Raw genomic sequence first — 13,991 nt, 5'->3', positions numbered from 1 at the left:
CCCCTGCTGTCCCGGGAGTGTGCAAGGGCTGCTACGCCTGCACCCCCCATATCAAGGGGATAACATCCAGCTCATCCTGAGGAGAGAGACAGCAGACATCCAAACTAAAAGCAGCCCCTTGATTCCGGAAAAGATGGCCGAGCAGAAGGACTTGAGCTCACCTACTCTCATGAAAACACCAAAAGCACAACAAACTGTTGAGCAACCACTGACAAAGAAGACTGGAAACTACCAGAGAGGGTATTTTACATTCAGAGACACAGAAGAAGTGAAAAGAGACAATAAGAGATGCTTTAGTGACATCATGAGTGAGAGACCCACAAACTGCAAAATAGTTACATTGCAGAGGTTCTCCTGCCAGAGTGAAAGTCCTAAGCCCCATCTTAGTCTCCTGAGGCTGAGGGTCTGGCATCAGGAGGTGGAAGCCCTCCAGAGCACTTGGATTTGAAGAACAGCGGGCTTGAGTGCAAGAGCTCCACAGGACTGGGTGAAACAGAGACTCCACTCTTGGAGGGCTCACACACACTGGGATCCACACAAAGCAGAAGAGGTTGGGCTAGACCTCCCTGTGAGTCTTGGAGAGTCTCCTGGGGAGGTGAGGGTTGGCCACAGATCACTGAGCTGGGGGCACGGACACTGGAGGCAGTGGTCCGGGAGAGTATTGATTGGTATGAGCTCTCACAGAGGTCACCATTTTGACATCAAGGCTTGGCCCTATCCAACAACCTACAGGCTCCAGTGCTGGAATGCCTCAGGCCAGACAGCCAGCAGGATAGGAACACAGTGCTACCCATCAGCAGACAAATTATCTAAAGCTGTACTGAGCTCACAGCTCCCTCTGAACACAGTTTGACATGGCTTTGCTCACCAGAGAGACACACCCAACTCTTCCCACCAGTGGGCAAGCCCCAGAAGTAAGACGAGCTAAAATCCTGCAGCCAGCAGAAAGGAGACCACAAACACAGAAAGTCAGACAAAAATGAGAGCAGAGAAATATGTTCCAGATGAAGGACCAAGATAAAAACCCACAAGACATCTAGATGGAGATAGGCAACCTACCTGAAAAAGAATTTAGTGTAATGATAGTAAAGATGATCCCAGAATTTGGAAAAAGAATGGAGGCACAGATTAAGAAGATACAAAAAGATATTTAATGAAGAGCAAGAAGATTTAAAGAACAGAGATGAAAAATATAATAACTAGAATGAAAAATACAAGAGAAGGAATCAATAGCACAATAATTGAGGCGGAAAAATGAATTTAGTGAGCTGGAAGATGGAGTGTTGGAAATCACTCTTGTGGAACGGAGCAAAGGAAAAAAGAATGAAAGGAAGGACAGTCTCGGAGACCACTGGGCCAACATTAAAAGCATGAATATTTGCATCATAAGGGTCCCAGGAGGAGAAGAGAGAGGGGGCTTGAGAAAATATTTGAAGAGAAAATAGCTGAAAACTTCCCTAACATGGGAAGGAAACAGCCACTCAAATCCAAGAAGCACAGAGAGTCCCAGCTTATACCAAGGAGGAACATGCCAAGACACCTATTAATCAAACTGACGTAAATTAAAACAAAGTGAAAATATTAGAAGAAACAAGGGAAAAGCAACAAGGGAATCCTCATAAGGTTATCAGCTGATTTTTCAGCAGAAACTCTGCAGGCCAGAAGGGAATGCCATGGTATATTCAAATTGATGAAAGGGAAAAACCTATAACCAAGAATATTCTACCCAGCAAGGCTGTCATTCAGATTTGACGAAGAGATCAAAAGTTTTACAGACAAGCAAAATTTAAGAGAAGTCAGTACCACCAAACCAGCTTTACAACAAATGCCAAAGGAACTTCTCTAGGAGAAAAATAGAAGGCAACAACTAGAAACAGAATTATGAATGGGAGAGCTCACCAGTAAAGGCAAACTACAGTAAAGATAGGAAATCATCCACACACAAATATGATACCATAACCAGCAATTGTGAGGACAGTACAAATGGAGGATATTGGAAATGCATTTTGAAATTAAAAGACTAGGAACATAAAACAATCTTATATATGTATAGACTGCTATATCAAAATCTCATGGGAATCAAAAACTGAAAATTTACAAGAGATATACAAAAAAGAAAAAGGAATCCAAACACAACACTGAAGTTAGTCATCAGATCACAAGAGAACAAAAGAGGAAGGAAAGAAAAAAGACCAACAGAAACTCATCTAAAACAATTAACAAAATGGCAATAAGAACCTATTAATACATGTTGATAATTACCTTAAATGTAAATGAATTAAATGCTCCAACCAAAAGACAGCCTGAATCAATACAAAAATAAGACCCTTATATACGCTATCTATAAGAGATCTGCTTCAGATCTAGGGACACATACAGACTGAAAGAAGATATATAGATGGCCCCAAGTGATTCTCACAGACCTGAGAATCACCTGTGCCAGCCACATTTCTCCCAAGAAGATACACAGATTGTGAAAAAGCACAGGAAAAGATGCTTAACATCACTAATTATCAGAGAAATGCAAATCCAAACTACAAATGAGATATCACCTCACACCAGTCACAATGGCCATCATCAAAAAGTCTACAAATAAAAATACTGAAGAGGGTGTGGAGAAAAGAGAATCCGCCTACACTGTTGGTAGGACTGTAAATTGGTACAACCACTGTGGAGAACAGTACGGGAGGTTCCTTAAAAAAACAACTAGTAACAGAACTACTGTATGATACAACAGTTCCACTCCTGGGCATATATCTGAATAAAATCATAATTTGAAATGATACATGTACCCCAGTGTTCACTGCAGCACTATTTACAATAGCCAAGATGTGGAAGCAACCTAAATGTCGATTGACAGATGAATGGATAAAGAAGATGTGGTATATATTTACAATGGAATATTACTCAGTCATAAAAAAGAATAAAATAATGCTGTTTGAAACAACATGCTCGGACCTAAAGATTTACATATTTTCATATGTTGAATCAAAATTTTTTTAAAAGACACAAATGAACTTACTACTAAACAGAAACAGACTTACAGATTTTGAAAACAAAGTTGTGGTTACCAAAGGTAAAACCTGGGGGTTGGACAGTAAATCAGCAGCTTAGAACTAACATACACGTGCTACTATATATAATAAGGACCTACTGTGTAACACAGAGGACCATACTCAAATTCTGTGATAACCTGTGTGAGAAAAGAACCTAAAAAACGGTGTATGTCCATGTAGAGCTGAATCACTCATCTGTTCACCTGAAACTGAACAGCATTATAAATCACTCATACTCCAATTAAAACCAAACAAAAGCCAGTACATTGAGGATTAGAGCTTTAATATATGAATTTTGGCTGGGCAGATTTCAGCCCATAACACTATTGACTATTTCTCTGTCTCTTGTGGAGTTTCTGTTTGTTTTGTGTTTAAACTTTTACCCATTTTGTGTGTCTTAATAGTAAGTTGTAAGAGTTCTTTTTATATTCCTTTAAGTCCTGTAACATGTAATGTAAATATTTCCTCCATTTAATTTTTAATGGTATTTTTTTTAAGAGCAAAAACAAAATTTTTGGTAGGCTCTGTATTTCAGTTTTTTCTTTTATAGTTTGTGGGTTTTGCTTTCTGTTGAAGAAATGTTTGCCTGTGCCAAGGTTGTAAAAATATTCTCCATTTTTTCTTCTAGAGGTTTTATAACTTCAGCATTTGCCTGTGTTTGTATTTTGAGTTAATTTTAATGATAGCATGCATTAAGGGTCAAGGTTCATTTTTTTAGGGTGTGGATATCCAGTTATTCTAACACTATTGAAAGATAATCTTTTTCCCTATTCAGTTATCTTGGCACTTTCATTTAAAATTAATTGAGCAATATATTTGGGTCTATTTCTAGACTCTGTTCTGGTCATTTGATCTATGGCAGTACTACACTGTCTGGTTACTGGAGTTCTCTTTATATGAAAGTTTTTAATTCTCAATTATTTTTACTAAGTAGAATTACTTATAATAGTTACTTCAGTTACTCTATTTCTTTTTGAATCAGTTTTGAAAAGTGGTGTATTTTTAAGGAATTTTAATGTCTCATTTAAATTGGATTTATTGGCCAAAAAAAAGTTGTTTTCAGTGTTATCTCATATGTTTATGAGAGATCTGTAGTGATCTTTAATTTACCATTTGTGTGACCTTGGGCAAATTACTTAACTTCTTTGTGCCTTAGTTTCCTCATTTATAAAATGAGATTTTAATAGTATCTTCCTCATATTGTGGTTTTAAGAATTAGCTGACATGGTGTATATGTATACAATGTACAGAATAGTAACAGGCAGAGTTAGCACTGAATAAATGTTAGCTGTCAAAAATTGAAAATAGTGTAGAGACTGGATGACTCCTTGCTGATGAGCTTGTGGAGGAGTCTTATGAGTCAGATAGAGCTGCAAGATCCTTTTTAATCTTGTGGATTTTCTGACTGTAGAAAGTAGTTAAATTCCAGTGTTATTTCAATGGATATTGAGTTCTCAGCAAGAAAGGATTTCCTTTTACAGGTATTGGCTGCCCAACAGTAAGGAAATATAGCAACTTGGGGAATGATGGGCTCTGATTTTCTTTCCTTTTTTTGGCCTTGGCGCGAGGTCTGGGGGACCTTTAGTGCCCCAGCCAGGGGTTAAACCTGCACCCTCAGCGTGAAAGCTCAAAGCCTTAACCCTGAACTGCCAGGGGATTCCTGAGCTTTGATTTTTAATCCTTGCCTTTCTTGCACAGGAGCTTCCCTGGTGCTCAGCTGGTAAAGAACCTGCCTGCAATGCAGGAGACCCTGGTTTGATTCCTGGGTCAGGAAGATCCACTGGAGAAGGGATAGGCTTACCCCCTCCAGTATACTTGGGCTTCCCTGGTGGTTCAGCTGGTAAAGAATCTGCCTGCAGTGCGGGAGACCTGGGTTCTATCCCTGGGTTGGGAATATCCCCTGGAGAAGGGAAAGGCTACCCACTCCAGTATTCTGGCCTGGAGAATTCCCTGGACTGTGTAGTTCATGGAGTCGCAAAGAGTCAGACATGACTGAGTGACTTTCACTTTCACTTTTTCTTGCACAGCACTGCACATTTGTTGAATATAACTGATGTTTGTTACTTGGATCTTATTTGAATTGCTTGTATTGAAGTATTCTACAAGATGCTTTCAAGGGAAGAATTTCTTGGCTCATATTTCTCTGCTCCATGAAGGGTGATATATATGGCATTCATATTATGTACACTTTATGCCTTGCAGATTATTTTCTAAACCTTTGATAAAGAGAGCTAGCCATGTTATTAGTTGTTTAGAATTTCACTGTGTTGGAAGATTATCTTTTGAGTGAGAAAAGGAAAAAATATTCAGTTAGAATCCGTGTCAGGTTTTTTTCTGCAAAGGGTCAAATAAAGTTTTAGGCTTTGTGGACCATACATTCTCTGTTGTAACTATTTAACTCTGCTGTTGTGGTGCAGTAGCAGCCATAGACAATAAATATGTAAATAAATATGTATGGCCACATTTCAATAAAACTTTTATTACAAATACAGGTGGTAATGGACCATATTAGGCCTGAAGGCCATAATTTGCCAACTCTTGATCTGTGTAAGACTAACAAGAATTGCATAGCCAGAGATTTGTCTGTATGTGCCTTTATAACAGTATTTAATGGGCTAAAATTTGTCCTTTGTAACTCTTTTGTGGTGAAGATTTATCCAAGTATTGGCAAACTGTCTGGGAAATATATACCTATGTGGCTCCTATTTTAGAGTGAGGGTAGACATCCATTAAGAAACACTAAGATTCAGGCTTCTGGTTCAAGATGGCAGAGTAGAAAAATGTGCATTCATCTCGTCCTGCAAGAGCCCCAGAATTACAACTAGCTGTTGAACGACCATAGACAGGAGGATGCTGGAACCACCAAAAACGGATACCCCATGTCAAAAGACAAAGAAGCCACAGCGAGTGATAGGGAGGGCACAATCACAATAAAATCAAATCCCATACCTGCCGGGTGGGTGATCCACAAACTGGAGAACAATAATACCAAAGAAGTTCTCCCACTGTTGTGAAGGTTCTGAACCCCATGTCAGGCTTCCCAGCCTGAGGATCTGACAAAGGGACTGGGAATCCCCAGGGAATCTGGCCTTGAAGGTCAGCGGGATTTAATTATGGGATTTCCACAGAACTGGGAGAAACAGACTCCAGTCTTGGAAGGCATGAACAAAACCTTGCATGCACCAAGAGCCAGAGGGAAAGGAGCAGTGATCCCACAGGAAACTAAACCAAAACCACCTGCTTAGTGTTGGAGGGCCTCCTGCAGAGGCCTGGGTCAGGAGGCTCTCACCCCAGGGACAGGGGCACTGGCAGCAGCAGGCCAGGAAGGCCCCCCTTGGTGTAAACCCTCTTGGACTTCTCCATTAAACCTACGGTACAGCCTGTAGACCCCAGGGCTGAGTTGCCTCAGGCCAGACAACTGACAGGGAGGGAGTGCAACCCTACCCATCAGCAGATAATTGGATTAAAGCTTTACTGAGCGAGGTCCTGCTCAGCAGAGCAAGACCCAGTTTTTCCCACTGCCAGTCCCTCCCATCAGGAAGCTTACACAAGTCTCTTAGCCTCATCCATCAGAGGGTAGACAGAAGAAGCAAGAAGCACAATCCCACAGTAGCTAAAACAAAAACCATATTACAGAAAGTCAATCACTATGAAAAAGCAGAAAGTTATGTCCCAGGTGAAGGGCCAGGATAAAACCCCAGAAAAGCAACTAAATGAAGTGGAGATAGGCAACCTTCCAGAAAAAGAATTCAGAATAATGGTAGTGAAGATGATCCAGGATCTGGGGAAAACAATGAAGAACATGCAAGAAATGTTTACTAAAGACCTATAACAACTAAAAAACAAATAGAGATAAATAATACAATAGAAGGAATCAACAGCAAAGTAACTGAGGCAGAAGAATGGATGAATGACCTGGAGGACAGAATGATGGAAATCATTGCCACAAAACAGAATATAAAAAAAAAAAAAAAAGAATGAAAAGAAATGAAGACAGCCTAAGAGACCTCTGGGACAACCTTAAACACACCAACATTCATATTTTAAGGGTCCCAGAAGTAGAAGAGAGAAAAAGTTCCTGAGAAAATATTTGAAGAGATAATAGCTGAAAAATTCTATAACGTGGGAAAGGAAATATTCAATCAAGCCCAGGAAACACAGAGAGTCCCAAGCAGGATGAACCCAAGGAGGACACACCGAGACACAGAGTAATCAGACTGACAAAAATAAAGACAGAGATAAATGTTAAAAGCAACAGGGGAAAATGACAAATGATGTACAAGGGAACTCTCATCAGGCTGTCAGCTGATTCTCAATAGAAATGCTAAAAGCCAGAAGGAATAGCATGATATAAAGTGATGAAAGGGAAGAACATACGACCAAGAATACCAAGACCCATTCAGTTTTGATGGAGAACTCAAAAGCTTTCCAGACAAGCAAAAATTAAGAGAATTTATCCCCACCAAACCAGCTTTACAACAGTTGCTAAAGGAACTTCTCTAGGCAGGAAACACAGAGAAGGAAAAGACCTACAGCAAATAAACCCAAAACAATTAGGAAAATTGTAACAGGATCATACGTATCGATAATTACCTTAAATGTAAATGGATTGAATGCACCAACCAAAAGACAGACTGGCTGGGTGGATGAAAACATGTGCATGTATGCATTTCCACTTACCACATTGTTCTGCTTGACTTCCCAAATGTATGTATGTATTTTATATTGTTAAGCTAATCATGTTCCAATTATGGCTTGCAGTTGTAATTACCTTTTATTTTTTTGTCTGGCTGTTGATTGTGAAAACTGATAAACATCTTTACTGTTGTGATTATGTAGCTATTATTTAATACCATTGTATCATGATTGGTCAACAGAAAAATAATAGAACCTATATCACCAAAACTAGGATTCAATAGAAAAACCTGTAATCACTTTTTAAAATCAGAATTATCCATTTTTTGAAAAATACAAATGCCCAGGTATTGCTTTTTTTTTCTCCAGAGCTCCAGATATGTTTCTAATAAGCAGTCATGTTTAAAAGCAACTGGACTATGTGATGATCTTTTACTTTTATCTAGTTTGTTCACTTTTTCTGTTTCATATTCAGGGTTCCCATTTCATTTAGTTTGTTTTCCAATTTCTTCATCTCTTCTTTTTTTTTGATGTTCTTTCTCATAATATGTATAATATATATATATTTTAGAAAATTTACAAATTTTTGCTGAACTGAAAAATTTATGCCATTTTGATTCCACTTGTTTGACTTAGTATGACTAGAATGCTAGATTTCTAATTTTAAAAAATAGATATGCAACAAGCAACAAAGGTTTACTGTATAGCACAGGTAACTATAGTCAATATCTTGTAATAACCTACAATGGAAAATAATTTCAAAAATAATATATGTGTATATGTATAGCTGAATAGCCTTGCTGTGCACTTGAAACATGTTAGTCAACTATACTTCAATAAAATATATATATTAAGGAAAAAAACCACTAAGATTCAAGACAGTCTAACAAGTTGTCATTTCTGTTCACTAATTTATCCAGCAAATCTTTATAGAACACCTACTATTTACTTAACACTGTTCCAGGCTCTGAATATACTTTGTTGAACAAGATCTTTGTTAGGCCATCATGAAATACATACTCAAGTTGGTACACTAAAATTGGTCAGGTAAGTTCATGCATGTTATATATTTTCATAAGCCACATTGTGTCAAGCACTATGTTACCACCTGTTTTTAGAAAATTACTGTCTATAACACTTTCCTTGTATGAGAATGATTACAGATTCCAATGAAAATTCCTTCATTTTTATTTAAGAAAAGAAAAGAAAGGGAACAAAAAATTAATAAAGAAATGAAAGAAAAAGCAGCAAAGGAACTGGAGAAAGAACATTTACAAGAAAAAGCAAAGGAAAAATACCAAGAATGGTTAAAGAAAAAAAATGCTGAAGAATGTGAAAAGAAGAAGAAAGAAAAGGTATTTTCACTAAGGTGATCAGTTAGAATACATGACTTGGTGTTTATATGTGCCAACTATATTGTGTAAAGAATTTCTAATGGAAAATTGGCATTATCTTAGCGTAATATAAATACATGTAGCTAGAGTGAAAATTGTTAATAAGCCTATTGATACTCCTGCAGTCAGGTGCAAGCTTTTTACTGTTGTTTATGATTTTAAATATTATTCAGTGTACTTTTATGGAAAGTTTTATTACATTATTGTAAATTACTGTTCTATTTTAAAACAACAAATTGCTTTTTTCTTCTTGGATTTAATATCATTGTTGAGAGGCAGCCACTTTCATATCACATCCCTGATCATGTTAAATTTTGCTCTCTATAGAAATATGATTCAGTGTTTCTGATCAGTAAGCCATTGGGATGGGGAGCTACTGGGGAGCAAGTCAGTAGACTCTGAATAGAACTTTTAGTTACAGAATATCCCTGGAGATTCTTTGGTCTTGTCATTTTAAGGAAAAAGAAAAACAACGGCAGGCTGAATTACAGGAGAAAAAGGAAATAGCAGAAAAAAAGTTTAAGGAATGGTTGGAAAATGCAAAAAATAAACCTCGTCCAGCTGCAAAGAGCTATGGTTATGCCAATGGAAAACTCACAGGTTGGTTTTTATGTTATGTGGCTTACATAAATATGGCTTGCAGGAGCGAATATTATACATTATGTTTCCTTTTGACAGAAATAGAAGTGTGTAAAAATCATTTTTCTTTCAAATTACTATTTTCTGGAAGATTATAACATATTGTGTTCCTGTGGAGATACTACAAATTTGTTGTCATTCTCTAAAATCAGATACATTTTAAAGGCAACAGTGGCAAAACTGCAAAGTAATGATTTCTAACGTTAAGAAATAAGTAAAATTTTTACATTCCTTGGATCTTAAAGCCTTAATCAGGATATATTTAAGGGGTCATTTTCTTTCCCTTTTCTAAGCCTCTCTGAGGCAGAGTTCCCAGTGTCTTTGGCTCATTATTTTTGCAGGGTGGAATACTAGATGGCACACCAGCCAGACACAGACCTGGTTGGCTTTTTTGGCTGGGTCTGATTATAAATGGCAATGTGTGTTTTCCTTTGTACTTCCACATTGGAAGCTCATACCTTGCTGACAGCTGCCTTCACTTGTTTAAGTGATTTATTATTAAAAATACTCCCATTCTGTTTTGTTCACACAATAGAACATATTCCAGACTTTGTTTTGACCATCGTGGTGAAGTGTGTGTTGACATATGTATGCAGTCAAAGTGGGTTGCCAGTGTCTGAATGACACATTCCTTCTGTCAGGATTTAGGCCTCTCCCACATGTCACAGAGGTCATCCATTACAGCTACTGAGCAGAGTCTGCTCCTTTATTTTGCTCTCTTGTTTGAAATAAGTAGTGGTTTCAACAAAACGATTGGATAGTAAAGTTAAAACCTAGATGGAATATATGTATTGACTAGAACTTAATTGCTAAATAATGGATTATTTTACCAAATTTGTGTTTAAATAAGTATTATAATAAACATCATAGTCTGAAAATGCCCTACTGCTCTTAATTACAAAACTAGAGTGTATGAAATCTGCTTAATGAGCGACAATGATTTAGAATTTCAGTGGTTCTGAACCACAGTCTTGATTCACTTTAGCTACATATGCAACATACGTTTTTTCCTGCAAGCTTTAGTGTCCATCTAGGGGAAACTAGTACATAATCAGAAGTTTCCTAGACTGAAATAAGAAAATGAAGATTTTGTTCAATTTAAGGGTTCTAAAATTAACTTCTTAGAAGAAATTTTATATGAGTTTTTAGTTTTGAACATTAATGTTCTTTGAATTTTCAGAATTGTCATTTATATTTTAACTTATACTACAATATTAACTGTATTTGAAAAGCATTGTTTGAAAATATTTGAGTTCAAGTTTTAAATGAGTCAGGTTTGTCAGTGATATTTTTGCCCTTTTAACATTTTAACATTTTTCTATGAATTTTAAAATAGTTTCTTTGATCTCAAAAAGTTTTTCTTGTTTTATTCTGATTTTTAAATAATTTTAGGTTTTTACAGTGGGAATTCTTATCCAGAACCAGCCTTTTATAACCCAATTCCATGGAAACCAATTCCTATGCCTCCTTCTAAAGAAGTGAAGGATCTATCAGGAAAGAAGACTAAAAGGCCTGTGATAAGCCAGCCTCATAGGGCATCCTCTCTGGTAATGCATAAAGCTAGAAGCAATCTTTGCCTTGGAACTCTATGCAGAATACAAAGATAGTAGATGTGGGAAATTGCATGCTTTTACCTGGAGCCACTTAATTTTAACATCAGAAATTGTTGTTTTGTTGCTCTACTATTAGTAGCTCAGCATTTGATGTATTATTGTTAAGTTCACATTTTTGCATTTGTATATGGAGTCCTTAGAGTTAATTTAGGAAGATATTTTATTCATTTTTATTTTTATAAATGCTTCAAGGTTGATCTTGGAATATTGTTTTGCAAGATAAGTGACAGAATATCTAACAATTGTGTTTATATTTAGCTTATATTAAAACTACCCTCTAAGTACCAATAAAACAATTTTTCATGTATTCTTTCATACACACATTATGTGTTTGTGTTTATGAACATAGTAAGAATAAGTCATTGAAACAAGCATTTCTAAACTGTATGCTCAAAACAATTCTTAGAAGAATCTAAAATAAGTTAGAATCCTGGAGCAATCAAAAACAGCCTTTGTTGATGACTTTTAGTATGTTTTTCCCTCTATAAATATTTGTAAATCACTAACTGGAATCATGTTTGGTAATGGAGAGTTGGGTTTTGAAAGGACATTTACAAACATTGTTTTGGGCTCTCAATCTTAATTGATTGTAGTAATCTTTGGACACTAATATATTTTGCTATACTTTGTACGTATACTTACACATTATAATTAGGTTGTTAATTTTGAAATTAGGAATGTCTGCTTTATTTTTTAATGTAAAATGTTAAGTCATGTTTTACTAAAGTTGAAATAAAAAATCTTTATTAATAAATACTTGTTAAGGAAAGTAGATCAAAAGATTACTAAAATAACACTCAGCCCTTATTAAATTTTAAAAGTCTGTATCTTTTTTTAGGGGGCCATCAAGAAATGAACATTTGTGGTGGCAATATAAAAGTTCAGTAAGTTCATTTAAAAGTGATTCTTATTTAGAATACATTCCATGTTTCTGTGAGGTTAGTCATCTACCAAGTTTTTGGTGATTAACCTGCAGTGGTATTGGTCAATGCCAGGAAACAGCAATGGGATCTTTTGAAGGATATTCATATCATCAGAAATCTAGAAAAATGCACTTTTAAAAAAATTTCTTGTTCATGTACGTCTGTGAGCCCCATAAGGATTGAGCACTCAGCCTGAATGATCATTCAATTCAGCCATCTTCATTTGGTTTTGTTTTATTTTTTTCACTTCTAAGTGGAGAACAGTTTAGGAGGAAATCAGTCGAGTTTGTTGCGTCAAAATGTTGCTGAAATTTAGAGACCTGACCATCCTTCTCATAACCTCTTAGATACAGTGCAACTTCCAGGTGATCATTCTACTCAACTAAATTCACCTGTGTACTGAGACTATAGAATTTGCCAGGGTAGCAATAAACTTGCATGTGAAAAATAGCATACATAGGCCAGTATTCCTGGGGGTTTTAGATATAGTTGTTCTATCTAAAAAACAATCTTTATTTTCACACAGCAGATTAAGTCGTTTAGGCTCTTTTTAGATATAACCTTAATCCTACTAACACTTTTCATTCAGTCAGTATTAGTTTGACCAATATTAGTTGAACATGTGAGGCAGATGTTTGCATATTGATTTAGCAATTGGAATGATATATTTTATCTGGCAAGCATTTGTAACCTAGCCAGGAAAACAGAGTAAATGCTATAATACTGTTTACTTAAAATCATTCTCAGAATTCAACTGGAAACACAGATAGAAGATAGCTCAGCTTGAGACAGGATTAAGAAAAACTACAGAGAGAAGGTAACATTTGAGTTGGTGAAAGATAAGCAGGAATTTTCTAGATGGTTATGAGGCTGACCACATTCATGAACATGTGATAAGAAGTAGCTGGGGAAGAAGCAGGGCTCAGAGTAAAAAGGCTGTGTATACTGCAGAATTTGGGCTTGATCCTGTGGACTTGTTATAACCTGTTTTATTACCGAAATGGTTCATTTTTAAAAGATGTTTGACTGCCAAACATTTATTACTGAAAGTCCATTTGTGTTCAATCAAAGACTTCTTCAGTCAATACACCGAATACTAGATTAGTGTTTTTAAATGGAATCAGTTTTTCTTAAAGTCAAGATACTTGGTATAATAGGCATTCTAAACTATAGTAACAATATTTGAAAGTTCTATTGAGGTTTTTAAACTGTCTCTTTGACTTCTACTACTACTTTGATTGGAACTGCTCTAAAATATCTAGATAACCTATAGCGTCAGCAAATTCGTGATCTGGTAGAAAAGAATACAGGCATTACAGACCTGGCTTTATGTTTGCTTATCTCAAAGGTACCTTGTTTTTTTCAATGTTCAATACCTTATCTAATTTATAGAAGCTTACTGTGGGAATGTAAAATATGTGGAAGTACCAAAAAATGCAAGTTTGTTTCTTTTTGGATGGTGACAATTCTGATAAGATGCACCAGTATTCTTTCTTTAGTGATCATTGATTTACATAATACCTGACTTTGGTTAACATACCAATCTTGACTCTTGATATATCAAAAATAAGTTAACTTGTTAGCACTTAGGGTGAACTTCATTAACAACTGTGCTAAGGGCAAAAAGTGAAGATGTCTTCAAATTGCATTGGTAAGTATTTACTGAATGCTGTGCACGTTAGTATTCTAGATGTCAAAGGTTCATCTGTGAATAGGAGAGGATCCCTGCTG

The 13,991-nt window shown here is 36.3% G+C and overlaps 1 protein-coding gene across 1 annotated transcript in view; it reads left to right on the top strand.

The window, feature by feature from the left end:
* Window positions 1-12,106, top strand: part of CCDC34 (coiled-coil domain containing 34) — a 43,065-nt gene extending 30,959 nt beyond the window's left edge. Inside the window, exons 4-6 of the mRNA XM_061151025.1 lie at window positions 8,888-9,046; window positions 9,544-9,685; window positions 11,117-12,106. Of these exons, the coding sequence (XP_061007008.1) occupies window positions 8,888-9,046; window positions 9,544-9,685; window positions 11,117-11,331 (516 nt within the window). The 3' untranslated portion in view covers window positions 11,332-12,106. The remainder of the gene's footprint in view (window positions 1-8,887; window positions 9,047-9,543; window positions 9,686-11,116) is intronic.
* Window positions 12,107-13,991: the final 1,885 nt, after the last annotated feature.

Source organism: Dama dama, chromosome 1 (assembly GCF_033118175.1).
Source record: "Dama dama isolate Ldn47 chromosome 1, ASM3311817v1, whole genome shotgun sequence".
Taxonomy (NCBI): domain Eukaryota; kingdom Metazoa; phylum Chordata; class Mammalia; order Artiodactyla; family Cervidae; genus Dama; species Dama dama.
Note: the sequence above shows the minus strand (reverse complement) of the source record. Positions and strands in the feature narration are given on the sequence as shown.